Consider the following 27,890-nt stretch of genomic DNA (forward strand, 5'->3'; position numbering starts at 1 on the left):
CATATCCCCACCAAGCAAAAATTCTACATACAATCTTTGTTCCCAAATTTTAAAACCTTACATCTTGCAACATTGAACTCGCATCCCCATTTCTGTGCCCATTCACTCAATTTATTCAATCTTGTAAGGCCACAACAACTTCTCTACTCTTCATAGTTCATCCCAACTTTGCATCATCTGCAAACAACTGAATATCTCCATCCAAATCTTCACCAATATCATTAACTTACAGGTTAAACAGCAATGGCCCTTAAACAGACCCCTGATTCACACCACTAATGACTTTCCTCTTCCTGGATATTGCTCCCCCATACACAACTTGCTGATACCTATCAGATAACCAGTCTCCGATCCAATGCACTAATCTAATATCTAACCCCATCCACTCTAGTTTGGCTATCAATTTATCATGCAGTAATCAATCAAAGCCTTTAATATCCCAAAACACCAATGCCATGACCTTTCCTGCTGATGGAACCGACTTTGTCTTCTTTTGTGCTGAACAACTGGCTTCTGTTTGGATTCTGGTGTGTAATGGTGAATCCAAGTAACATCCATAGTAATAAATCGATGCACAAAATCAGTTTTATTCTTGTTAAAATGCTCCAAGCACTGTTCAGAGATTTCCATGCGAGTGCATTTTTGATCTGCTGTGAGCAAGTGCAGCACCCATCTTGTGCAAAGCTTTTCCATTTGCAATTCTTCGTGCAAAATATATCATAATTAAAAGAAACACACGTATTAACCACACTGAAAATTATTTAATTGTAAATATTTCATCCTAAGTATCTTAGGACATCATCAGTACAATAGTTTAAAACAATAATAGAAATAACATACAATTAGGGTGCATGATTACAAGAGAATCTCATTAAACGTGTGTAACATGTTACAAAAAAAAAATTAATTATTTAACACAATTTTGTATGACAATTTCCCATACGTTTGGAATAGTAAGAACGTCGTTGTGGTTTAAGTTTGGTCTGTGTAGTAGGGCTTCAGAACTTTCTTTGTATAAATGTTCATGTTCATATAAAGATCTATGTACAAGTTTAGACTTTTCAATTCCGTGTTGAGAGAGGCCAGATTTCTGCGGTTTAAAAAGACGAATGTGGTCTTGATGTTCCGAGATGCATTTCTGAACAGACCTATGTGTCTGTCCAAAGTAAGACAATTTGCATGAGCATGGAATTTCATAAACTCCAGGAAACATCAAAGGCGAGAGTTTGTCCTTAGGAGAAGGTAACAAGTTGTAAATTTGGTTGATAGATTTGTAAGTAGTGGCAAAATTGTATTTCTTCATAATTTTAGAAAGACGTTCAGAGATGCCTTTGACGTAAGGTATGGGAATCCTATGGACTTCTTCCTGTCTGGTTTTTGATATGTGAGTGACTGATGATTTTTTGAGTTGTTTTCGGATTATATCCAATTAAGATGGCTGTATTTTTGATTACTTCTAATTCTTGGTTTAAAGATGCTTCAGAGAAGCAGAATTTGTGTGCTTTGGAAATTAGTGATTTAATAATGCCATTTGGATTACACATCCAAAGAAAAGAAGACAGTTCCATCACCAGTCTGTCTTTTGCAAGCCTACATTCTCAAGTTGCTACATTCACAATTCTTCTGCTCATCATCCATCTCAGAAATCTGGCATTATTAAATCACTAGTTTCCAGAGCACACAAATTCTGCTCCTCTGAAGCATCTTTAAACCAGGAATTAGAAGTAATCAAAAATACAGCCATCCTAATTGGATATAATCTGAAAACAACTCAAAAAATCATCAGTCACTTCTCCACACATCAAACCAGACAGGAAGAAGTCCATAGGATTCCCATACCTTACGTCAAAGGCATCTCCGAACGTCTTTCTAAAATTATGAAGAAATACAATTTTGCCACTACTTACACTACTTACAAATCTATCAACCAAATTTACAACTTGTTACCTTCTCTTAAGGACAAACTCTCACCTTTGATGTTTCCTGGTGTTTATGAAATTCCATGCTCATGCAAATTGTCTTACTTTGGACAGACAGGTAGGTCTGTTCAGAAACGCATCTCGGAACATCAAGACCACATTTGTCTTTTTAAACCACAGAAATCTGGCCTCTCTCAACACGGAAATGAAAATCCAACCATATGATCCATTGGGAAAAGTCTAAACTTGTATATAGATCTTTATATAAACATGAACGTTTATACAAAGAAAGTTCTGAAGCCCTACTACAGACCAAACTTAAACCGCAACGATGTTCTTACTATTCCAAAAGTATGGGAAATTGTCATACAAAATTGTGTTAAATAATTAATTTTTTTTTTGTAACGCATTACGCACGTTTAATGAGATTCTATTGTAATCATTCGCCCTAACTATGTTATTTCTATTATTGTTTTAAACTACTGTACTGATGATGTCCTAAGATACTTAGGATGAAATATTTACAATTAAATAATTTTCACTGTGGTTAATACATGTGTTTCTTTTAATTATGATCGCACCACAAGATTCTTTATTTAAAAAAATATATATAATAAAATAAAAAAAAAATAAATAAATAAAAATGTATATATATATCATATCCTACACGTTCTTTTGAAATGCCTATAGTCTCAGCAATTTCATGCACTTTAACTTGCTGGTCATCCAATACCATACCGTGCACTCGATCAATGATTTCTGGTGTTGTTACACTTTTTGGACGCCCTTCGCATAGATCATCTTCAAGGCTGGTACGGCCACGCTTAAACTTGGCAGCCCATTTCTTAATTGTCAAAAATGAAGGAGAAGAGTGCTCATAAACTTTTATGAACTTCAAATGAATTTCGTTTGGTGTAAAATAAAACCTTCTTTTACAAAGAATTTTATAACTGCACGATTTTCAATTTTACCCAATTCAAGGGATACAGACAACACTTTTGCTTTGGACAGCTGTATAAAACAAACTACTTGATAGAATGACTTGCAATTTCACATGGATGCTTATGACAGATGTACTAACTTAGAAAAAAAAATGTTGCCAATAATGTTGCCATCTATGGTCAAGGCCGAGAACTTTTCAGACCCCTTTCGTAACAGAACTGAAAGAATTCAAATCTATCGAAAGCAAATGTAGAGAGTCTTCTTATCTTGATTTTTATAAGCTCCTTTATCCCAAGAAATAAAATGTTTAAGAAGAGAAGTGTTAAAACTGCATCATTATTTGAGAGTACATACATACTGAAACAAACATTCTCTCTCTTGAAATTAAACAAGTCATCACTATGTACAAATCTCATGGTTGCAAATTTCAGAGCCATATTAATAGCAGAAATTTCAATTTACCAGTAGATACCTGAAAACTTGATTCAAACAAACACAATGTATCAGATTAATAAATGTAATTTTCAATAAACCTAAGCTTGCATATGTGTAATAATTATTTGATTTGGCCTGTGGCAGCATACTAATTTATAATATGACCAAGTGGAAATGTTTTTGACATTTGTCTCTAATTAAGAGTATTTTAGTACTAATTTGGCTAGTTGTATATGGAAATATGACTTCTGCACGACTTCAACCTGGGTATCACTTCGGTCTGGCTGTCAGTGGTATCCCATAATGCAAAACACATATCCTTATGGATATGTATAATGCTATGCATTATGGGAAGGATCTGGGTAGTGACCCTTCCCATAATGCATTGCATTATACATGTCCATTATGCATATGGGAGCAGTCATATCCAGACCCTCCCCATAATGTATAGCATTATACATGTCCGTAAGGATAGGTGCTTTGCATTATGGGATACCAAGGTAAGTGATGTGAAGTCATTAGTTTCTATATACAAGTTGCCCAGTCATGAAGTTACTTCATATGGAAATTATACTTGGATAAAGGATTAAACCAAGAATATAATTTCTTGGCATATTTAATTGATGAAAGAAATGTGCTACACAAAAGTTTACCAAATTGGAACATGAAACATCAGGGACATGTCCCTTGGAAAACTAGAAATTATGAAATTTGAGATGAGCAGAACAAACAGAGATATCCTAGGTATTAGTGATTCATGCTGGACAGGAAATGGTCAGTTTCAGTCTGCTGAATTTACAGTCTACTTTTTCTGAAACCAGTGTTAGAAGAAGGGGAATTGCTTATGTTGCAAACAAGCAGGTAGCTAGATGTGTTGAGAATCACAGAGCAGATAGTGATCGCATAATATCCATCTGAATTTGTGGTAAACCACTCAACATAGTAATAATACAAGTTTATGCACCAACTTCAGAAGCAAGTGAAGTTGAAATAGAACAATTCTACGATGAACTTCAAAATGCTCTAAACCAAATACAAAAGAAGGACTACTGTATGTTATGGGCAATTTCAAGAATAGCAGGCAGGTTTGGGTTAAAGGAATGCAGCTGATGATTGTCTCATGCAATTCTGCCAGGAAAATCACTTCAGCATTGTGAACACATGGTTTATCAAACCCAAACAACATTTATCCAACCTAACGGTGAAACTGTACTCCAGGAGATTGATGAGGCCAGGGACATGGGAGCGTTGGTGGATAGGGAGATGAAGTTTAGGAGACACATTGCAAAAGTGGCCAAATCAGCTTAACGACTCACTTGGTTGTTGAAAAATACTTTGATGAGTAGAGACAAGCAAGTTATTGTACCTCTGTACCGAGCCTTGATAAGACCTCATCTCGACTACTATGCCCAGATTTGGTCACCTAGGTTCCTTCTTGATGGGGAGGAGGTGGAGAGGATCCAGAGGCGAGTGACCAAGATGACAGCAGGTCTATGGAATGATCCTTATGAGAACAGGTTGAAGATTTGTGGGTTGCAGAAATTAGTTGATAGGTGGAAAAGGGAAGATAAGATTGAGACATACAAATTGCTAAAGGGTTTCTATAGGATTAATTCAGAGGATATTTTTGAGATATCAGGACTGGTGGTGGGAGAACTAGGGGACATCTAAGGAAACTGGAAAAGAGTGTGGTTAGCAAGGGTGCTAGAGCTGGGTTCTTTACTTTTAGAGTGGTAAATGAGTGGAATAAGCTGCCAGAGTCTGTTGTGGGTGCTATGATGGTGAGTGAGTTCAAGGCAAGGTATGATAGATACTGTGAGAATGTCGTATAGTTGTGTGGACATGATGTTTAGGGCCTCCCTCGGTGAGTCTAAGGACTCCCTGAAGTCGCCCGTAATAATAATAATAATAAACAACACATGGACCTCACCGAATGGACAATGTCAGAACTAGACTGACTTCATTTTATTCCAACAGCATTGGAAAATGCTCCATCCTCTCTGCAAAGACACTACCTCGTGTTGATTGCAGCACAGATCATCAACTATTTGTGGCAAGAATGAAGCTTAAACTGTGCAAGAAAAAGAATGACATCATCTGGATAAAGTTCAATGTCAACTACATATCACCAATGTATGCTGTGGAAGCAAAGAACAGGTTTAACTTACTCAATCTTGATGGATGAAAGACACAGAGGAACAATATCATGAGATTAGAGATACTATCATCGAAACTGCTGAGAAACATGTGCCATACCAAATGCCACAGAAAACAAACAAACAAATGGTTATATGACAACATCATCAAAATAGCTGATCAGAAAAGAGTAGCCAAAGCCAGGAGAAACAAGGATGAAGTCAAAAAAGCTCAATGCAGCTTTCCAACGTGAAGCCAGGAAGGACAAGGAAAGGCAGATAAATGAAGTCAACATCTAGAGGATGCTGACAGAAAGGGAAATTCCAGAACCCTGTTTGCTGAAGTGAAGATGATGCAATTCAGTTTCTCTGTATGACAAGGAATAGTCAGGGACCGCAATGAAGATGAATTAAGAGACGAGCAAAAAATCAAAAACACGTGGAAAGAATACACAGAAGAGCTATATGCCAATCTGACTGAACACCAAGAAGACAATGAAAATGGCCTTATGGACAGAGAACCAAACATCTTGAAGGGAGAAGTGGCTTGGGCAATGAGAAAAATGCCAAACAAGAAAGCTTCAGGTATTGATAAAATACCTGCAGAACTCCTAAAAATAGTGCCAGCCAACCTTATCAAGAGTTATGGTCCACTTGGAAATGGCCTAAGGACGACGAGATCAATATTCATCCCATTAACAAAGAAAAGTGATGCCAGAGATTGCTCCAATTATCACACAACAACTCCAATTATTTCATCCAAACAAAATGCTACTGAAGATTATTCAACAGCAGCTACAGCAAGTCATCAATCAGGGGCAACCTGATGTTCAAGCTAGGGTCAGGAAAGGGAGAGGCACTAGAGATCACATCGCTAACATCACATGGATTATCTTTGATTGGCGCTAGAGTTGCCATAGCATGTGGCGGTGAATTTGAGCTGTGTAGAAGAAACTGATTTTTAATTCGTGAATAGTCAGTTTTTTTTTCCTGTTTTTCTACGTTTTTGTTTCTCTGAATACGAGTGTACTTCAGTGGTTGTTTTTTGCAAGTTAGTTGCTGTCGCGATATAATATATTTTGGTTACCTTCGGAATCGAATGCATAACGGTGGAAGACAAAATGAACTTAGTGTACTTAAATGTTTTGTTTTGCTTGTAATTGTTTGTACTTTTTTTCTATTTATTTAACAGAATCTATTAATTGAATAATTAACGATTATGCTACTCGGCAGTAAGGAATGATGACGGATTCAGCAGCAGTCGCAAGTGGCGTATCGCCAAGTCCTCTGCCATTTAAGAACTCAATTATTAGCAATATCATAAGGGACTTTGTGACATGCAGTACTTGCGGCATGTATGCATCTGGGGAATTAGATATGTGGCTTGTGAAAGAGAGTGGAGAGAGTATATGCGCAAAATGCAGGCAGTTGGAGGAAATAAGTGCATTAGAAATATCGATATCCGACTTTGTTGCTCCAGGAACGGGGAATGAATGTAGGAAGAAAAGTAGTGTGATAGGAGAGAATGAAAAAAAAGATATATATGAATGAGAAAATAATAGTTGATAGTGTGGAAGGTGCAAGTGACTGTGAAAGTTTAGGAGATGGTTTTGTTTGGGAGAGTGAATTTAGATTAAGAGATGCTGACCTGCAGAGGGAGATAGATGAGTTGAAAGAGCAGGTGGAATGTCTTGTGAATGAGAGCAGAAGTATGAAAGATAAGATTAGGAGAATGGAAGAGATAAATGCAAGGAGAATCAGAGTAGGAGAGAATTTAGGAAGTATGAGTGAGAGGTATGGGGATGCTAGACGAGGAGAGAATGGAAACAGTAGAAGAGAGGGAATGAGAGAGAGGTATGGGAATGCTAGCAGACGAGAGGATGGAAACAGTAGGAGAGATGGAATGAGAGAGAGAGAGAGAGATATGGAAGTGCTGGAAGAGGAGAGAATGGAAACGGTAGGAGAGATGGAATGAGAGAGAGAGAGAGATATGGAAGTGCTAGAAGAGGAGAGAATGGAAACGGCAGGAGAGATAGAATGAGAGAGAGGTATGGGAATGCTAGAAGACGAGAGAAAGGAAACAGTAGGAGAGACAGAATGAGAGAGGGATATGGAAGTGTTAGAAGTGGAGAAAATGGAAACAGTAGGAGAGAGGGAATGAGAGAGATGTATGGGAGTGCTAGAAGAGGAGAGAATGGAAACAGTAGGAGAGAGAGGTATGGGAATGCTAGAAGAGAGAATAGCAGTAGAGGAGAGGGAATGAGAGAGACCTATGGGAATGAAAGAAGAGGAGAGAATGGAAACAATAGGAGAGAGGGAATGGTAAGAGGTATAATGTATCGCGACTCAATGATCCGTGGTGTTCAAGATAGGATGCGCGAGGAGTATTTGCAAGGAGAAAATAATAGAAAGGGTTGCTATGGCAATTAAGAGAGGTGAAAGGGTGGATGAAATGATTGTGATGGTAGGAACGAATGACTTGAGTGGTAATGTAAGTCGGGCAGCGAGAGATATGAGGTTTTTACTTGAGACTGTATGGAAGAAGACAGAGAGAGGAAAATATAGTGTGTGTGTTGCCTAGGTATGATAATGATGAGCTGAGCAGAAGAGCGGTGATATTGAATGGCATAATAGCAAGAATGTGTGACAAGAGAGGACTGGTATATGTGGATGCTTGGAGTGCATTTGAGGAAAGAGAGGAATTGTATGCGAGAGACCGTTTACATTTGAATGAGGAAGGACGTAGGCATCTGGAGAGATTGCTATTCTGAACGAGTCAGTGTGTCCCAGGGAGGATGATAGCAGGGGTGGCCTCTTGTGGGAATGGATACTTGGGAGAAGGGAGACAATGTCAGGTAACACTGAGCCCAGTGGAGTCTAGAAGGGATAAGGCTGGGTATAGAAACAATGGCATTTATATGCTGTATACTAATGCCAGGAGTATCCGGAATAAAGGAGAGGAATTGGTGGCGCAGATAGCATCAGCCTGGCCAAAAATTATTGCGATCACTGAGACGTGGTTGACAGAAGGGGATATAACAACAGGAATAGAAGTCGCTGGGTATAGCATTTTTCGTCAGGATAGGAGGGGAAAGCGTGGTGGTGGGGTGCTGCTTATGATAAGTGATGACCTATGTCCTCTAAGAGTGGAGAATTTGGAAGAAGTGAGACAAATGATTTTGAGAGCGTATGGTGTGAGGTAGAGGTAGGCAAGACAGGATATTTAGTGGGGTGTTGCTACAGACCCAGGAGCACAGAGGATGGGGACCAGGAGATGTTTAGACAGCTAAGTTTGCCAAGTGCAAGAAGAATGATTGTTATCGGAGATTTTAACTTCAGTAGTATAAATTGGAGAGAGGAAGATGCATGTAACAATAGGGGAATGGAATTTCTAGAATTCTTGAGGGACAAATGTCTTAGGCAACATGTAACAGAGGGAACAAGAGGTTCAAAAATTTTGGATTTGGTTATAGCATCAGAAGAGTTGATAATAACTGAGTTGACGTCTCTCCCACCAGTTGGAGAGAGTGACCATATGGTGATGACTTGGAAAATGAATAGACATGCAGGAGTATCAAAGAGGCGGAAACTTATGTGGAATTATAAGACAAGTGATTATAATAGTCTTAGACATCAACTTCAGGAAGTTTCATGGAGGGAGGAATTGGAAGGCCGGGATATCATTAGTGCGTGGGAAATTGTGAAAGAATATTTGTTAGCAGCAATGGTAAGTTGTATACCACGAGTGAAGAAGAGGACACAATTTGGAGTAAAGTGGATGACAAACAATATTAAACAGGAATTGCATGTGAAAAAGAGGCTATGAAAGAGATATAAGGAGACAGGTGAAGAGAGGATGCGTGAAGAATATAAGACACAGGCCAGAAGAGTGACTAGTGTGGTAAGGAAAGCGAAATTGGAATATGAGAAGAAATTGGTCCTAAGATCCAAAGAAAATCCTAGGGAATTTTTTAGCTATGTGGCCAGTAGTTGGAGAAATGACTGTGGAAAAATGATATTGTGGGATAAAAATGGGAATAGAGTGACTGATGCAGAGGACATAGGGGAATTGTTCAATGACCACTTTATTGGAGTATTTCATCCCGGAGGAGTCAGTTTTAATGCTAGAGGGATAGGGCAGATTCAAGGTTTAGAGGTACAGGAGGAGAGTATGTTTCAGATATTGAGAACTCTGGATGTCAATAAAGCTTTGGGACTGGATGGTATTTCACCACGAGTTTTGAGAGAATGTGCTATCGAACTGACAGTGCCTTTAACCTGGCTTTTCAATGAAAGTCTGGCTTCAGCAAAGATGCCCAGGGAATGGAAGGAAGGTAAGATAGTGCCATTGCATAAGGGTGGTAACAGACTGGAAGTGTCTAATTATAGACCAGTCTGTGTGTCATCAGTAGCTGTTAAGATCTTGGAGAAAGTAGTGTGGGACCGTATACAGCACTGAGCAGATGAGGGTAATGTTATCTGTGAGAGTCAACATGGATTTGTGAAAGGGCGCTCTTGTTTTAGCAATATGCTAGCCTTTTATAATAAAGTTACAAGAACATTAGATGAGGGAAAGGCATATACTGCAATTTTCTTAGACTTAGCTAAGGCATTTGACAGGGTGCCACATGATAAGCTGATATTTAAGTTGCAACACATGGGTCTGGATGTCAGATTGGTCAACTGGATTCAGGATTGGCTGTCTGATAGGTATCAGAGAGTTGTGTATGGTGGAGCAGTTTCCAGGAGGCAGAGGGTTACAAGTGGGGTCCCACAGGGCTCAGTACTAGGACGTATATTGTTTAACCTTTATATCAATGACATTGCCAGTGGATTGCAAGGGGATATTCAGTTGTTTGCAGATGATGCGAAGCTGGAAAGGATTATTAGTAATAGTGCAGATGTGATAGCCCTGCAAGAGGATTTGAATAAGCTAGATAGATGGGCAAATGAAATGGGGGGGTCTCAGTTTAATGCAACAAAATGTAAGATCTTGAGGTTTGGTAAACATCGATGGGATGCTGCATACTCTATGGGAGGAGTTATACTGGAGGAAGTAGGGGAGACAAGAGATCTGGGGTTGATGATTGATAAAAACCCGAAGCTTAGGGGACATATTGCAAAGGTGGTGAAGGTAACACAGAGGATTGCTGCAATTATGAGAAGGACACTGACCTGCAGAAAAAAAAGAGGGTTATCATTCCGTTGTATAAGTCTCTGATCAGACCACACTTGGATTATTGTTCTCAGATTTGGTCCCCAGGATTTGAAGGGGATAAATTAACTGTGGAAAAGATACAAAGACGGATGACAAAGATGGTCTCAGGACTGTACAAGGATAGTTATGAGAATCGGCTGAGGGAATGTGGACTACAGAGTTTGGCGGATAGAAGAAGGAGAGGTGATATGATTGAGACTTTTAAACGGTTGAGAGGTGGGTACAGGGTTGACAGTGGGGAGTTCTTTCACTTGGTCGAACAGCGGGAAGGAGTGATGACAAGAGGCCAATTCTGGAAGTTACGAAAGGAAACTGTGAGCAAGATGGTGAGGAGTGGTTTCCTTGCATGGAGGGTGGTTGAGCCGTGGAATGCATTGCCTGATAGAGTGGTGAGGGCGAGAACGGTCAATGAGTTTAAGGAGTGGTATGATAGACTGTGTTTCTTAGGGGGAACCTCCCCTCGATGAGTCTTGACAGACTTTATGTTCTTAGGAAGGACCTCCCACAATGAGTCGTTTGACTCCCTGGAGGCCTGAATAATAATAATAATAATAATGGATTATTGAAAAGACCCATAAATGTGTCTTTTCAATAATCCAGAAAGACATGTACATGTGTTTCATTGATTACAGTTTTCATTGAAAAACTTTTGACTGTGTAGAGCATGATAAGCTATGGGTGGCTCTGCATGACCTTGGTGTCTTATCTCACCTGATCAAGCTTATTAGATTGCTGTATATTGATCAGGAAGTAACAGTGCAAACACTTTATGGTAACACAGACTGGTTCAGGATCAGCAAGGGTGTGAGCCAGGAATGTATTTTGTTCCCATTTCTTTTCAACCTCTATGCTGAGATCATGAGGAAATTAGACATGGACTCATCCAATATCGGTGAAGATAGGAGTTAGAACTATAAACAACCTAAGGTATGCAGATGACACAACCTAATTGGCGGAAAGAGAAGAATACCTGCTAAAACTAATTTAGAAAATCAAGAAAGAAAGTGAAAAAATGGGAGTGCACCTTAACATAAAAAAACAAAGATCATCACAACAGTAGAGTAGAGAAGTGAAGTTTAAAATCAGTGACGAAGAAATTGAATCAGTTCAGGATTTCATCTTTGTTGGTTGAAAAACCAATAATGATGGCAGACCCACCTCTGCAATTGCTCGATTTCAGAGGTGGGTCTGCTCTACAGACCAGAGTGATCCTATGCTTGTAGGATTACTCTGGCCTGTAGAGCAATGGTCAACATGAATAAGATCTGGAAAAGCAAAGACATTGCTCTAAAATACCAAAAGTACACTAGTCAGAGCTATAGTCTTTCCCATAATAAACATATGGGTGCGAGAGCTGGACAATAAAAAGGGCTGACTGAATAAAAATTGATGCATTTGGAATGTGGTGCTGGTAGAAATTGTTACAAATACCATGGACAGCCAGGGTGACAAACAGGGAAGTGCTGTAGCTCATAAAACCAGCAACATCACTGGAAGCTAAGGAAGCTAAAATCACAAGACTACAACTAACTTACTTTGACTATGTCACATGCATGCCAACTCACTAGAGAAGTATGTGATGTTGGGAATATTCAGTGGAACCAGAAGTGGCCGAAAAAGAACACGCTGGCTCAATACATTTCCAGTGGATACCAACATCAAACAACTGAAAGAAGCAGTGCCTAACAGGACAGCACATGGAGAACACTTGCTTACAAAGTTACCAAGAGGTGGACATGAGAATGGTTAAATCATCATCAGTGCTGTCTGGAAAAATGGCAGAAGATTCCCAACTAGGTCCTCCAATTTTGAACCATCTGTGTAGTCAGGAACAAAATCAGAGTATTCAATTCTGTGAGCTTCAAAGAGCTGCTGGGTGCGAGATGGGTGGAAATTGTCAATAGTTTGCTGAAAGATAAGATACATGCAGGTATGTATGACTGCTATGGTGAATTGTGTTAACTGGTGTATGAGCAATGTTGTCCATTGCAATAGAGCTTGTAGGAGAGCTTTTCTTCTAGACAAATATTGGGAACAAAAAGAAGGATTTTCCATGAGTTCCCCCCTTTCTCCAGCCTTAGACAACCTGTTTATGGAAAATTTCAAAACTAATGCATTTAAAAATTATCAGAAGAAACAAAATTTTGGTTATGCTACGTAGATTATATTCACGGTATTTGGTCAAGAACAGTGGATGAGTTGATTGCTTTCAAAGATTATCTGAACAACTTGCATCCTAATATAAAATTCACTCTTGAGCTAGAACAGTACAAAAAATTACCTTTCCTTGATATACAGAAAACCTACCACAACATAAAAATTTTATCCCCACCCCAACTGGCCAGGACATATATATACGTCCAGATAAATCTGGATACGATTCAACATGTTGGTCTCATTATTTCATCCACCTCGGCCGGTAGAGAGGTTAAATGCCACTTCACACCACTATTCATTACAAAAGATAGGCATAATTAAAACTTTATGAGACAGGATATACAATATATCAAGCATGTCAATTAAAATGAATAAAGAACTGCACTACCTGAAACAGAACCTTGCACTTAATGATTTTGAACCCATGATGATCAGAAAAATACTTAATACGTCCATCTCCTGAAACTCCCTTACTTAAACAAGAATTCAAGAATGCAATCATGCTACCTTACACCAAGAATGTCAGAGACAAAGTGGCTGCATTGCTCCATGAGTACAACATAAAAGTGGCTTTTTTACCTTTACAAAAAATATCAAGATTCTTACATCCACCAAAACTTACACATCACTCCATGAAAAAACCAGGCATCTATGAGATTCATTTTTCTTGTGGCATTTGTTATGTAGGCCAGACAGGAAGGTTGGGAGAGATGTGTATGTCTGAACACGTAAAAGACATCAAAAAAAGAAGGCCAGCATTCATCACAACCACTACTGGCATCAAGTACTCTAGCAACAAACAAAAATGTCATATATCAATGATAACTATTTCACAGGATATTTAAAGAAGCCTCACAAATAGGATCCCTACACAATGCAATAAAAATCAAGGGACAAAGTAGACCATACATCAAGTATGGTCTACTTTCCTCAAAAATTTAACTCCCATGGACCCAGGATATAGCATGCATGATACCACAGAATGTGATAGCAACAACTAGCCATATTCCAATACAAATACATTAACGAATTTATCATTTGTATTCTGGTTTATGAATTATATTTAACAGTTGTGAAGTTATCAAAACATCTAATACATGTAATTAATTGTTAATAGCCTTTATTTTTGTGTAAAACTTTTATGTACCACTACCCCTGATGATGTATGTCTTACAATGCACAAAACTTGTCAGGTTTTTAATTGCTTATTTTTTAATAAGCTCCTTATTCATATTAAAATGTGGTCTCGATAGCAAAAATTTCCAACAAAACTAAATAACCTATCTTTTTTTTTTTTTCATGGATCAGCCAACATGCCAGTTAAAAACTCAGCTCTTTACTGCAACTTACTACTTGTATACATAGGCAGTTACATGAGCATGCTTTCTATAATGAAATGAGCTTTGCCACTTACATCTTCCAGTTTATTCCCAGCATTTAAAATCAGTTTTCTACTCCTTCAAATAATTCTGCAGCAGTACTGAATAGTTGTAAAGTCACATTCCTCTTCTTTGGTTAATTCTAAAAAACTACATGTGATAAATTCTACGTAAAAATATGACTATCCAATTCTATTTCGTTTACTCTCCAATCTTCCATCTTTATTTTACATATGGCATTTCTGTTCTCAATCTCTCTTTCTCTCTCTCTCACTAGATCATTTAATTCTGTTACCTGCACTCTTGAACTACTCCTCATATTCATTATTAGTACAATGCTTATCACAATATAATAACCTCCTATGCTCAACATTTTAATCACTCTGCTGATCAGTTAACAGACTGCATGCATTCCCACACCCACATATAATACTCATTACTGTGAAAAGTTACTCAGAGCAAACAAATGTTCAGAATTACTCAGTAATTTTAAACAACTTGAAATAATTACTAAGTAACAATAAATCAGCAAGATGTTGGAAGTTTTTTTCAAACAATACTAAGAATAACATACAGTTAGAGCACATGCTTACAATGGAATCCCACTATAATTTGACTTTTGTATCCTTGATGTTGCATTGACTTGAAAATCAGTTCAAGAGAAAAGGAGCCATAAGGAAAAAAAAAAATATATGTATATATATATTACATTAATTTCTGTTTACATTATATCTTGAACTGATTTTTGTTTGCTTACACTTGGATAAAGGATTAAACTAAATTTATTCTAGTCTAACCAAGTGAAAAAAAAATTTCCAACGTCTTTCTCTAAATCCAGAGTAATTTAATAATAAGGTGAGACACCTTTTGGCAACTCGTGCAGGTAAATATGACTTCTCCATTGCTTCCATCTTGGTATGACTCTCACTGACGAGACCTCAACAAAGGTCGAAACCGGTCTGGGTAGTCTTCCTTTAATGCATAGCATTATACATGTCCACAAGGAGATGTGCTTTACATTATGGGCGATACTAAGACAAGGAGGGATGAGAACTTGGTCCACCTTTACCACGAGTTGCCTCAGTCCTGAAGATACTTCAGGCGCAAACTTTGTTTGCTTATGTCTAACATGTTTGATAAAGGATTACACTAAATTTATTATAATAAATCAGTAAACTATACAATCTGTCATTGAAACTGATTTTCAATGTAATTAATTATTATTATTAACATCTGACATCGATGGAGTCAGACTCATCGTAGGAAGTCCACACTATTGCACACAATGCTCATCCAACCATGCTTTAAACTGATTCAATGTGTCTATATATCCACAACACACTCAGGCAATACATTCTACTCACCAATCACTCTCCATAAAAATAATCTTCTCTATCATCTGCTCACACCCTCCTTATACAGTTTCCAGGAATGGTCTCTTGTTTTACCCCCCCCTCCTCATTCTATGAAAAATCTCTTCCATGTCAACCTGATAATAACCCCTCACTAGCTTATATGTATCCTCCCTCTTCCTCCTGAAGAAGGCTTTGTAACTTACATTCTCTTAATCTGTCCTTGTGCTCAACATTCTAAAGACCACTGACCACCTTTGTGAACCACACACTCAAGCAATGCAATCAATTCATAAATCATTCTCCATGCTTCATTCTTCTGCTCACACCTGCCTTATAGTTACCAGGGAGGGCCTATTATTCTAACCCAATCTCCCATTCTATGATAACTATCCCTGACTAATGGATAGTTATCATAGAATGGGTCAGGGATAGTTATCAACCTGATAACTATCCCTGACTAATGTATATATATCTCAAACATACCCTCCTCCTATTCATGAGGTTTTGCAATTTACATTCTTTCAATGTCTTCATACTCCACATTCCAAAGACCACTAACCATTCTGTGAATCATCTTGTTCCCTATCTAACATATCCTGCCAGCACGAAAACCTAGTGACCAAATCTGTGCACAATAATCCATATCAGGCCTGATCAAGGCCTTATACAATGCAATCACAACCTCTTTATTTCTGCATGTCAGAGTCCTCTCCATGATTGCCATTATCCAATGTAATGACTTCATAACTTATGCAATGCAGCCTGTGAATTTCAGGTCATTGTCCACCATTACTCCTAGATCTCTCATCTCCTTTACTTCCTTTAAAGTTTCCCCATGAAGAGTATACTGCGCCTCCCATTGTTGCTTACCAAATCTCAAAATCTTACACTTTGCAACATTGAACTGACAGTTCCACTTACTGGCCAATTCATGTAACCTATTTCAAGTCCTCTTGTAAGGCCATAACATCTGCTTGACTCTGCATTGCTCTCCTCAGTTGTGCATCATCTGCAAACAGCTCCATATCACTAGATAAACCCATCCCAATATCATTAACATACAAACTGAACAGTAATAGTCCCAAAACCGACCTCTGTGGTACACCACTAGTGACCTTCCTCTTTCGGGATACTGCATCCCCATATACAACTTTTGGATACCTATCTCACAGTCAGTCAATGATCCAACTCAGAAGTCTGTTTTCCAATCTCATCTGTTTCAATTTATTTACCAGCTCGTCGTGTGTCAGTCTATCAAAAGCTTTTGCAAATTTCAAGTACACCACTGTATATGCGTCTTCCTTGTCCAAGGTATTTGTCACCTTGTTATAGTACATAACTGAGTTAGTGAAACATGAATTCAAATTAACAAAACAATGCTGATAATAGAGAATACTACTGTTATCAATCTATTTCTGTATCCTACTTCTCACCAATCTCTCCAGTACCTTCACCACAACTCCAGATATACAGACTGGCCTATAATTTGAAGCTACAGCCTTACCACCACCTTCATGCAGTGGAACAATTCTACCCTCCTTCCACTCCCTGTGTTGTTGAAAGACTTTCATTAAACAGGCATGCCAATTCCTTGGAACATTCCCTTAAGATGTGTGGTGATATGTCATCAAATCCTATCACCTTACTGACATCAAGTTTGTTTATTTCCTCAAATTCCTCCTGCTCACCCACAATTAAGCTATCCTCTTATATGTCCTCTAAAGTTCCTCATGATTCCACCCTGATCAGGAAGAAACACCCTTATAAATTGATAATTTAATACCTCAACATCTTCTATAGCATCTGCCATTCTACCACTTTCATCTATTAACATCATCTTACTATGATCATTCTTTCTTCTACTTGCCTCATATCTAACATGTTCTCTAAAGTTTTGTCTTAACCTGATTTGCCAATTTCTGCTTGTACTGCACTTTTGTTTTCCTTACTGAGTCACTCTCCTGGCCTTTTCTTTATACTCTTCATGTAACTGATTAGTACCATCATTCATCTTGTACTTCCTCTAAAGCTCCATATTCATCCATTTTACACCTACCTTATTCAGCCTTTTGGCTTTAGGAATACATTCACACATTGATGCTGTTATGTATTTCTTTGTCAATTCCCATGCAGCATTTATTTCCTTACTACTCAACTCTTCGTTCCATGTTATAGCTCTAAGCTGTCTCCTAAGATTGTCATGATCACCAGTCTTATAATTCCGCATATGGCTAGTGACAACAAAGGTGACTACTTCATGATCACATTCACAAACTGTAGGAAAATGTGAAATCCCCCTCTCACAATGACATCTTCTAATGAAATGATCAGATCTACAACTCTCGATCCTTGCATGTCCTCCTTCGCATCCTGCCTGAGATAGTTATTTCTCAATAACTCAAGAAATTCATTTTCCTTATTCCCAATGCTGTCTCTTCATTCCAATCTATACCACCATAATTAAAATCACCCATAATAATTATCCTTCCTTTGTTTACTAATCAAAGTTATTTATACATTTCTTCATCATCACCATCCTCTATATTCCAGGGCCTATAGTAACATCCAACTAAATATGCCTTCCTATCAATCTCTATGTTGCACTACAATGGCTGATAACCATTGCCAATATTTCCTTCTTTCATGTCTACCTTATATGGATATAATTCCCTTGCTATCCTCCTCCTTCTCCCTTCTTGTCCTTTCTATCCTAGCAAAAAATGCTTTATCCTTCCACTTCTATTCCTGTTAGAATGTCATTTTCATTCAACCATGTTTCACTTATTCTAATGATTTTAGGGTGAATAAACTCAATCAGTGAAACCATTTCATCTCCCTTATTTCTGATACTTCTGGCATTTGCAAATAAACACACACAGTAATTCATTTTTGTACTATTATTTTTGTTTATAACCAGTCCTATCCGAGCCATTTGTTGGTTGTGATTTCCCCACTACCCCTGCCTAATTACCTTATCACCACTTGCCATATATATCTGCTCAGTCTCAACTTCCCCACTCACTTTGCAATATACTCCATCTTCATACACACATCCACTGCTGCTTTCAACATCCACTCTCCCTATGCCATGTCTCCCATCCACCCAGGCTGCCCCCCATTTCTCTATTCCTCTTGCATTCCCATTCTCTCTTCATCTCTCACACTATTACTGTTTCCATTGCCAAGCACTTCTGTCTCTTCAATACCATTCTCCTGATTTTTCCCTTTATCTCTTTCTTCTGATCTCCTGCACACACCATACTTCCATCCAGCAACACTTTCTCCAGTGCACTCACTCCAAAGCTATTCAAATGCAACACTCATCATGCCTGTATAATTTCATTCTTCCCTCAAACACATGCCATACATTCACAAACTGTATTCCCTCCTCACACAGCTCTGCTAACATACCATTCATTATTTTGGCTCTCCATCCCAACTCTTCATCATAACTCGGTAACACACTGACAACTTTTCCTACTATACTGTTATCTTTCATTCTTCTCAATGTGAATATGAATGAATGAATAATCAATGAAAATTTGAAAAAACACTGACTTTTACCAAATTTTATAATAAACTAAAAAAAAAAAAACTCATAAAAATCAAAGTGCAATTATAAACTTCTCTCTTTCAGAGATAACCACACCATGAAATAAAAAATAAGTGAGATTTGATTATATCCTGATTTGCAATTTTAAAACTATATACATTTACCTTAAATTTATTTGAGGTATCCTTAAGTAAAACTTCTTTCATTGCTATATCAGGTATGTTCCAGTCAATTGTAAGAACAAGATCTTTTTCCATTTGCTCCAACCAATTTGTGTAGTCAGTTTTTTGAGCTAAAATGTGGAAACACTATAATATTAGGATATTTTATTAAAAATTCAAACAGATACATACCTACTATTATTACTGCTACTCAACCTCTATTAAGCCAAATGAACTTCATGGAAACTGAAAACTACTGTCGATTATTGCAGATAGCTGATAATAATAACCACTAAAAGTCAATTCCTCATTATTAGAAAACATATTCCAGAAAGAACTACATATTCTGTATAAAGAAATTTATATTCACTTATTTAATACGCATTTACTCACCTCTGAGAAATGATCTCTTGTTCCTTTCTTACTACCTTATAAATATCACTTATATACCTGCCAACTATCCAATAAGATTGCATTCTATTTTGTGAAGAAACTGGTATTTCAAATTCTGTTGCCCTATTATACCTCCATGATTGACATGCACACACCATAATAAATAACTTTATCAACCTCCCAACCAGCTAGGACATCTATATACATCCTGCTAAATCTGGATACGATTCAGACTATGTGCAATTTGGCCGTCATGTCGTTTAGAAGGTGTGATAATTCCTCATGCTGACGAGAACATTTAATCAGATTATCTCATGTTCATAGCTGTGTCTCAATTGCCTATAACAAGAAATGCAGTTTCTTGTTCTATGCTGGGTAACTGGATCTTAGTTATATTGGATAGACTAAAAATATAGAAATTGTTTTTATTTTTGTTTACTCTTTTTCATGTACAATACAATTTTTATAATTCGAGAAAATATGCTACAACTGAAATGTTAACTATTTCACCAAAAAATAAAAAAATAAAAATTAAATTATTATTATCATCATTATTCAGGCCTCCATAGAGTCAAAAGACTCGTCGTGGGAGGTCCTTCCTAAGAAAATAAAGTCTGTCAAGACTCATCGAGGGGAGGTCCCCCCCCTAAAAAACACAAAGTCTATCATACCACTCCTTAAACTCATTGACTGTTCTTGCTCTCACCACTCCATCAGGCAATGCATTCCACAGTTCAACCACCCTCCATGCAAAGAAACAACTCCTCACCCTCTTGCTCACAGTTTCCTTTCGTAACTTCCAAAGATGGTCTCTTGTCATCACTCCTTCCCACTGCTCAACCAAACGAAAGAATTCCCAGTGTCAACCCTGTAACCATCTCTCAACAGTTTAAGAGTCTCAATCATATGACCTCTCCTTCTTCTATCCACCAAACTCTGCAGTCCACATTCCCTCATCTGATCAGCTCCACCAAAGGTGGTGAAGGTAACATAGAGGTTACCTTCACCACCTTTGCAATATGTCCCCTAAGTTATAGGTTTCTATCAATCACCAACCCCAGATCTCGTCTACTCTATTTCCTATGGTATAACTCCTCCCACAGAATATGCAGCATTCCATCGATGTGTCCCAAACCTCAAGACATTACATTTTGCTGCATTAAACTGATACCCCCATTCATTTGCCCATCTATCTAGCTTATTCAAATCCTCTTGCAGGGCTACCACATCTGCACTATTACTAATAATCCTTCCCAGCTTCGCATCATCCGCAAACAACTGAATATCCCCTTGTAATGTCATTGATATAAAGGTTAAACAATATAGGTCCTAGTACTGAACCCTGTGGGACCCCACTTGTAACCCTCTGCCTCCTGGAAACTGCTCCACCATACACAACTCTCTGATAACTATCAGACAGCCAATCCTGAATCCAGTTGACCAATCTGACATCCAGACCCATGTGCTGCAACTTAAATATCAGCTTATCATGTGGCACCCTGTCAAATGCCTTCACTAAGTCTAAGAAAATTGCAGTATATGCCTTTCCCTCATCTAATGTTCTTGTAACTTTATTATAAAAGGCTAGCATAATGCTAAAACAAGAGTGCCCCTTCACAAATCCATGTTGACTCCCACAGATAACATTACCCTCATCTGCCCAATGCTATACATGGTCCCTAACTACTTTCTCCAAGATCTTAACTACTGATGACACACAAACTGGCCTATAATTAGACACTTCCAGTCTGTTACCATCCTTATGCAATGGCACTATCTTGCCTTTCTACCATTCCATGGGCACCTTTGCTGAAGCCAGACTTTCACTGAAAAGCCAGGTTAAAGGCACTGTCAGTTCCCTAGCACATTCTCTCAAAACTCGTGATGAAATACCATCCAGTTCGAAAGCTTTACTGACATCCAAAGTACTCAGTATCTGAAACACACTCTCCTCCTGTACCTCTAAACCTCGAACTTGCCCTATCCCTCTAGCATTAAAACTGACTCCTCTACGATGAAATACTCCAATAAAGTGTTCATTGAACAATTCCATTATGTCCTCTGCATCAGTCACTCTGTTCCCATTTTTATCCACAATATCATTCTTCCACAGTCATTTCTCCTCTTACTGCCCATATAGCTAAAAAATTCACTAGGATTTTCTTTGGATCTTAGGGCCAATCTCCTCTCATATTCCAGTTTCGCCTTCCTTACCACACTAGTCACTCTTTTGGCCTGTGTCTTATATTCTTCATGCATCTTCTCTTCACCTGTCTCCTTATATCTCTTCCATAGCCTCTTTTTCTGTTTAATATTGTTTGTCATCCACTTTACTCCAAATTGTGTCCTCTTCCTCGCTCGTGGTATACAACTTACCATTGCTGCTAACAAATATTCTTTCACAATTTCCCATGCACTAATGATATCTTGGCCTTCCAATTCCTACCTCCATGAAACTTCCCGAAGTTGACTTCTAAGACTATTATAATCACCTGCTTTATAATTCCACATAAGTTCCCATCTCTTTGATACTCCTGCATGTCTATTCATTTTCCAAGTCAAAACCATATGGTCACGCTCTCCAACTGGTGGGAGAGATGTCATCTCAATTATTATCAACTCTTCTGATGCTGTAACCAAATCCAAAAACTCTTGAACCTCTTGTTCCCTCTGTTACATGTTGCCTAAGACATTTGTTCCTCAAGAATTCTAGAAATTCCATTCCCCTATTGCTACATGCATCTTCCTCTCTCCAATTTATACTACTGTAGTTAAAATCTCCCATAACAATCATTCTTCTTGCACTTGCCAAATGTATAAATAATAACATGAACATCTTCACCTTGCCAACACACAGCATTGATGTGATATGAGTTCCAAATTTCTTGTATGGGAGATTTATATATATATATATATATATATATATATTACAAATTTTTGTAATAAAAAATTTGCGCTACAATGAAGTTTGACAGAATTAACAATATTATCGTCTTATTTCTCTTTCTCATGTGGGAGAAAAATGCTAAAATAGCACTCTTATATCAGATGTTATAATGGCAAAAATAGTAAGAAAAAATCATTTGCGTTTCTTCTCAAAACACAAAGAAAGAACATTGTAAATTTACCCAATGAAAAAGAAATTACTACATATTTTTCTTCTGTTATCTGATATTTGTTCTTGTAGTACAAAGAAGAAATCACTGCATATAACATGGGAGAATGCAAGAGGGCAAAAATCTGTAAATTGATTACATTATAACTAATAGAGAAATCATGTCAAAAAAATTATTTATGTAAGAGTTCTAACAGCAGCAAATATAACAACATTTTTTCTAGTTTAGATGCGTGGCATTGTTGAAGTAGCTAAACCTTTGCTACTATTTTACACTAAAATGAATGGGCATGTTCCCCAAGTGATTTACGTTTGTAATAGTTGTCTTGTGAAGGATTTATAAAATAAATTCTCTGAAATATCTGCAGATTGAATAAGTCTATAACCCCCCCCCCCACACACACACACCTCAAAAAAAAAATATTATGTAACACATATGCTCCTTTACTTTTAAAATAATTCAAATTCTCTTTTTCATGATAATTGTATCAAATAATTTCTAATTTTTCGATAAGAAAAGTGAAACTGATAATTATAAATTTAGAAATTATTTTGCATATATAATGTATCAGCATGGCATGTAAAAGAAATGTTAGTATTTCTGCTAATCAACAATTGAAAACGAAACAAGACATTCTTGATGTATTCTGCACTACAGCTTGAGGCACTTTAGTGTGACTTCTGGTGAAGTGTTCTCTCTTTTCTTTCTCAACAGCAGTGAGAGTAATCTAAGCTTTTATGACTAAATATACATATTTCGTCTTGAGTATCATAGGACATCTTTAGTACAGTTAATTTAAACAATATTAGGAATTACATACAGTTAGGGCGCATGCTTACAATGGAATCCCTCTATGTGTGCAGTAACGTGTTGTAGAATGAAATTAAAATATATCTGGAAAAAAAAGAAAAGAAAACGATTACATTAAAATGAGATAACATATAAAATTATTTTATACAATTTACGATGACAATATTCCAGACTTTAGGAATAGTAAGAACATCATTACGGTTCAAATTAGGTCTGTGACACAGGGCTTCAGCACTTTCTTTATATAAACGTTCATGTTTATATGAATATATATTTCATACAGTTAATAATAACAATTTCCCAAATTTGGGTTTTCAATTCCGTGTTGTGCAAGGCCAGATTTCTGCAGTTTGATGAGACAGATATGATCTGGATGTTCCGAAATGAATTTGTTAATGGATCTACCTGGCTGTCCATAGTAGGATAATTTATATGAGCATGGAACCTCGTACACACCAGTTAGCATAAGAGGTGAGAGTTAGCTTTTAGGAGAAGGTAACCAATTGTGGATTTGGTTGACTGGTTTGTAGGTAGCAGCGAATTTAAATTTCTTTATAATTTTTGAAAGATGTTCGAAGATGCCTTTGACATAGGGTATGAAAATCCTACAGGTTTGTTCTTGTCTAGGTTGATGTGCGGGGAAGTGATCGACGATTTTTTGCATTGTTTTTGGATTGTATCCATTTTGTATGGCTGTATTCCTGATTATTTCCAATTCTTGGTTTAAAGAATCTTCAGAGGAGCAGAATCTGTGTGCTCTGGTTACTAATGATTTAATGATGTCAAATTTTTGAGACGGATGGTGAGCAGAAGAATTGTGAATATAGCGTCCTGAAAAAGTCAGTTTATGAAGTGGAGATGGAACCATCTTCTTTTCTTTGGATTTGTACATCCAGGAAGGGGATACCTTATGAAGATTCTTTTTCGAGCGTGAATTGATGCACAGATGATGAAGATTGATTTTATCTAGGAACAAGTGTAGTTCTTGATCAGAATGACCACAGACAGTAAAGACGTCATCAACGTATCGTAGTTGGATTTTTGGTTTAGGATTAAACGTGAAAATTTTTTCTTCCAGGTGTTCTAGAGAGAGATTGGCTAAGTTTGGTGATAAGGAAGACCCCACTGCTGTTTCTTATTCTTGCTTGTAAATTTTTTCTTTCCAGGAAGTATCCAGATGTAATAACAAATTTGAATAATTCGACAATGTCGGATGGGAATTTCTGAGTTAGCAAGTCTATTGTTTTCTTATGGAGCATATTAGTGAAGAGGGAGACAATGTCAAAGCTAATTAGCATGTCAGTTTCCAACAGTTAAATGTCTTTTATTTTTGCATGAAACTCTGTGGAATTTTTAATTAACGATGCTGAGTGGCCTATGAGAGGATGAAGGTTAGATAAAAATTTTGATAATTTGTAAGTCGAGCTGCCAATAGAATCCACAAGAATAATGTTCCACTCAGACCTGTTGTGGATTTTAACTTTCAGACCTGTAGAAATTTAGAGTAATGTAATCAAGTTCCAGGAGAGGATAAGGAGGGGGGGCATTAGAAAATCTTCAAAATGAACATAAATTTTGAATCATTCCGTATATAATAGCTTTCATATTATATTTTGGTAGTTGATTGGTAGTAGAGGTTCGGTGTAGTTGTGGAGATGGAGAGTTGTACAGTGGGTGCCCTCCTATGATGAGTCTTCGGACTCCTTGGAGGTGTCACGAATAATAATAATAATATTCAACATATCTACAGTGGTTATGCACTGGATATTAACGTAATGTGCCTCATACAAAAAAAAAAAAAAAAAAAAAAAGACGAAGGCAAAGAGTCCCTGCTAAAATATTATTGGATATAAATTACTGCTACTAAAAAGACTCACAATCAGAAACCTAGTAATGCAATTTAACATCATTTGTTGATCATAAAAACAAAACAAAAAATTCATTTCTGAAACTGAAATGTGATAATCCACATACTGGTATATTGCTAGGAAAGAAAGCAAAAGGTCATATTTATTTCAATAAATATAATTTTAAAATATAAATATTTGACATAATATTTTCAATGCAAGCATTTGAAAATTCACGAAAAAAAATTGTTTCTATATTGTAAGTAAAGTGAAAGAACAATCAGTGCAACTGTTCCGTTGCACTGATTGGAAGAATAAAATATTCTTCCAATATTTTCAGTAAAGTATTCCAGTAAATTTACTATTACTAAACAGATTCATTGCAAAGGCTGATCGGTGGTCATTTCAGGATTAATTATTTTCACACATCTGAAATCTGTTTCAATTTTTGGGAAGAGAAACAATAAATCAATTGTGAGGCAATAAAAAAAGGTCAAAAATATCTTAGGACAGTAAAGGAAATTTCAAGTAACACAGTACAGGTAAAGACAGGTGACACAAAGGTCGCTCACCAAAAGTTAATCCACTAATGAGAGAATGTGCTAGGGAATTGACAATACCTTTAACGTGGCTTTTCAATGAAAGTCTGGCTTTGGCAAAGGTGCCCAGGGAATGGAAGGAAGGTAAGATAGTGCCATTGCATAAGGGTGGTAACAGACTGGAAGTGTCTAATTATAGGCCAGTCTGTGTGTCATCAGTAGTTGTTAAGATCTTGGAGAAAGTAGTGAGGGACCGTGTACAGCATTGGGCAGATGAGGGTAATGTTATCTGTGAGAATCAACATGGATTTGTGAAAGGACGCTCTTGTTTTAGCAATATGCTAGCCTTTTATAATAAAGTTACAAGAGCATTAGATGAGGGAAAGGCATATACTGCAATTTTCTTAGACTTGGCGAAGGCATTTTACAGGGTGCCACATGATAAGCTGATATTTAAGTTGCAGCACATGGGTCTGGATGTCAGATTGGTCAACTGGATTCAGGATTGGCTGTCTGATAGGTATCAGAGAGTTGTGTATGGTGGAGCAGTTTCCAGGAGGCAGAGGGTTACAAGTGGGGTCCCACAGGGCTCAGTACTAGGACCTATATTGTTTAACCTTTATATCAATGACATAGCCAGTGGATTGCAGGGGGATATTCAGTTGTTTGCGGATGATGCGAAGCTTGGAAGGATTATTAGTAATAGTGCAGATGTGGTAGCCCTGCAAGAGGATTTAAATAAGCTAGATAGATGGGCAAATGAATGGGGGTGTCAGTTTAATGCAGCAAAATGTAAGGTCTTGAGGTTTGGGAAACATCGATGGGATGCTGCATACTCTATGGGAGGAGTTATACTGGAGGAAGTAGGGGAGACAAGAGATCTGGGGTTGATGATTGATAGAAACCTGAAGTTTAGGGGACATATTGCAAAGGTGGTGAAGGTAACACAGAGGATTGCTGCTATTATGAGAAGGACACTGACCTGCAGAGATAAGAGGGTTATCATTCCGTTGTATAAGTCTCTGATCAGACCACACTTGGATTATTGTTCTCAGATTTGGTCCCCAGGATTTGAAGGGGATAAATTAACTGTGGAAAGGATACAAAGACGGATGACAAAGATGGTTTCAGGACTGTACAAGGATAGTTACGAGGATCGGCTGAGAGAATGTGGACTGCAGAGTTTGGTGGATAGAAGAAGGAGAGGTGATATGATTGAGACTTTTAAACTATTGAGAGGTGGTTACAGGGTTGACACTGGGGAGTTCTTTCGCTTGGTTGATCAGCGGGAAGGAGTGATGACAAGAGGCCATCCCTGGAAGTTACGAAAGGAAACTGTGAGCAAGAGGGTAAGGAGTGGTTTCTTTGTGTGGAGGGTGGTTGAGCCGTGGAATGCATTGCCTGATGGAGTGGTGGGAGCGAGAACGGTCAGTGGGTTTAAGGAGTGGTATGATAAACTTTGTGTTTCTCAGGGGGGGACCTCCCCTCGATGAGTCTTGACAGACTTTATGTCTTAGAAAGGACCTCCCTCGATGAGTCTTTTGACTCCTTGGAGGCCTGAATAATAATAATAATAATAATAATAATGGCTCTAAGATAGCCGTAAAGGGATTAACTATGGAGGGAAGTAATGGCATGATAAAAGGTAGAATGCCAATGAAGTTTTGATCCATGAAAATAGCTAGGGTAGTCTGGCTATTTCATCCATCTTGGTCGGTTGGGAGGTTAATTAAAACATTAACAAAAAGGTTGGTCGATTGGTAGAGCCTCTGCTACTAATGGCTCAGTTAAGTAAGTTTGAGCACCGTTAGTAGTTAAAAGGGGACCAATCGTTCGATGCTGTTGGCACACTCTCCTTCGATGAGTCTTTGGACTCCCTGGAGGTGTCAAATAATAATAATAATAACAATAAAAATTTCATGTTACATCTC

The 27,890-nt window shown here is 37.6% G+C and overlaps 1 protein-coding gene across 1 annotated transcript in view; it reads right to left on the minus strand.

Annotated features, from left to right (window-relative positions):
• Positions 1–27,890, minus strand: part of LOC150110639 (transient receptor potential cation channel subfamily M member-like 2) — a 658,320-nt gene that overhangs the window by 471,078 nt on the left and 159,352 nt on the right. Inside the window, exon 9 of the mRNA XM_090403554.1 lies at positions 19,258–19,385. Within this exon, the coding sequence (XP_090259680.1) occupies positions 19,258–19,385 (128 nt within the window). The remainder of the gene's footprint in view (positions 1–19,257; positions 19,386–27,890) is intronic.

Source organism: Typopeltis vanoorti, chromosome 1, assembly GCF_054136105.1.
Source record: "Typopeltis vanoorti isolate ZY-2024b chromosome 1, IOZ_Tvanoo_1.0, whole genome shotgun sequence".
Taxonomy (NCBI): domain Eukaryota; kingdom Metazoa; phylum Arthropoda; class Arachnida; order Uropygi; family Thelyphonidae; genus Typopeltis; species Typopeltis vanoorti.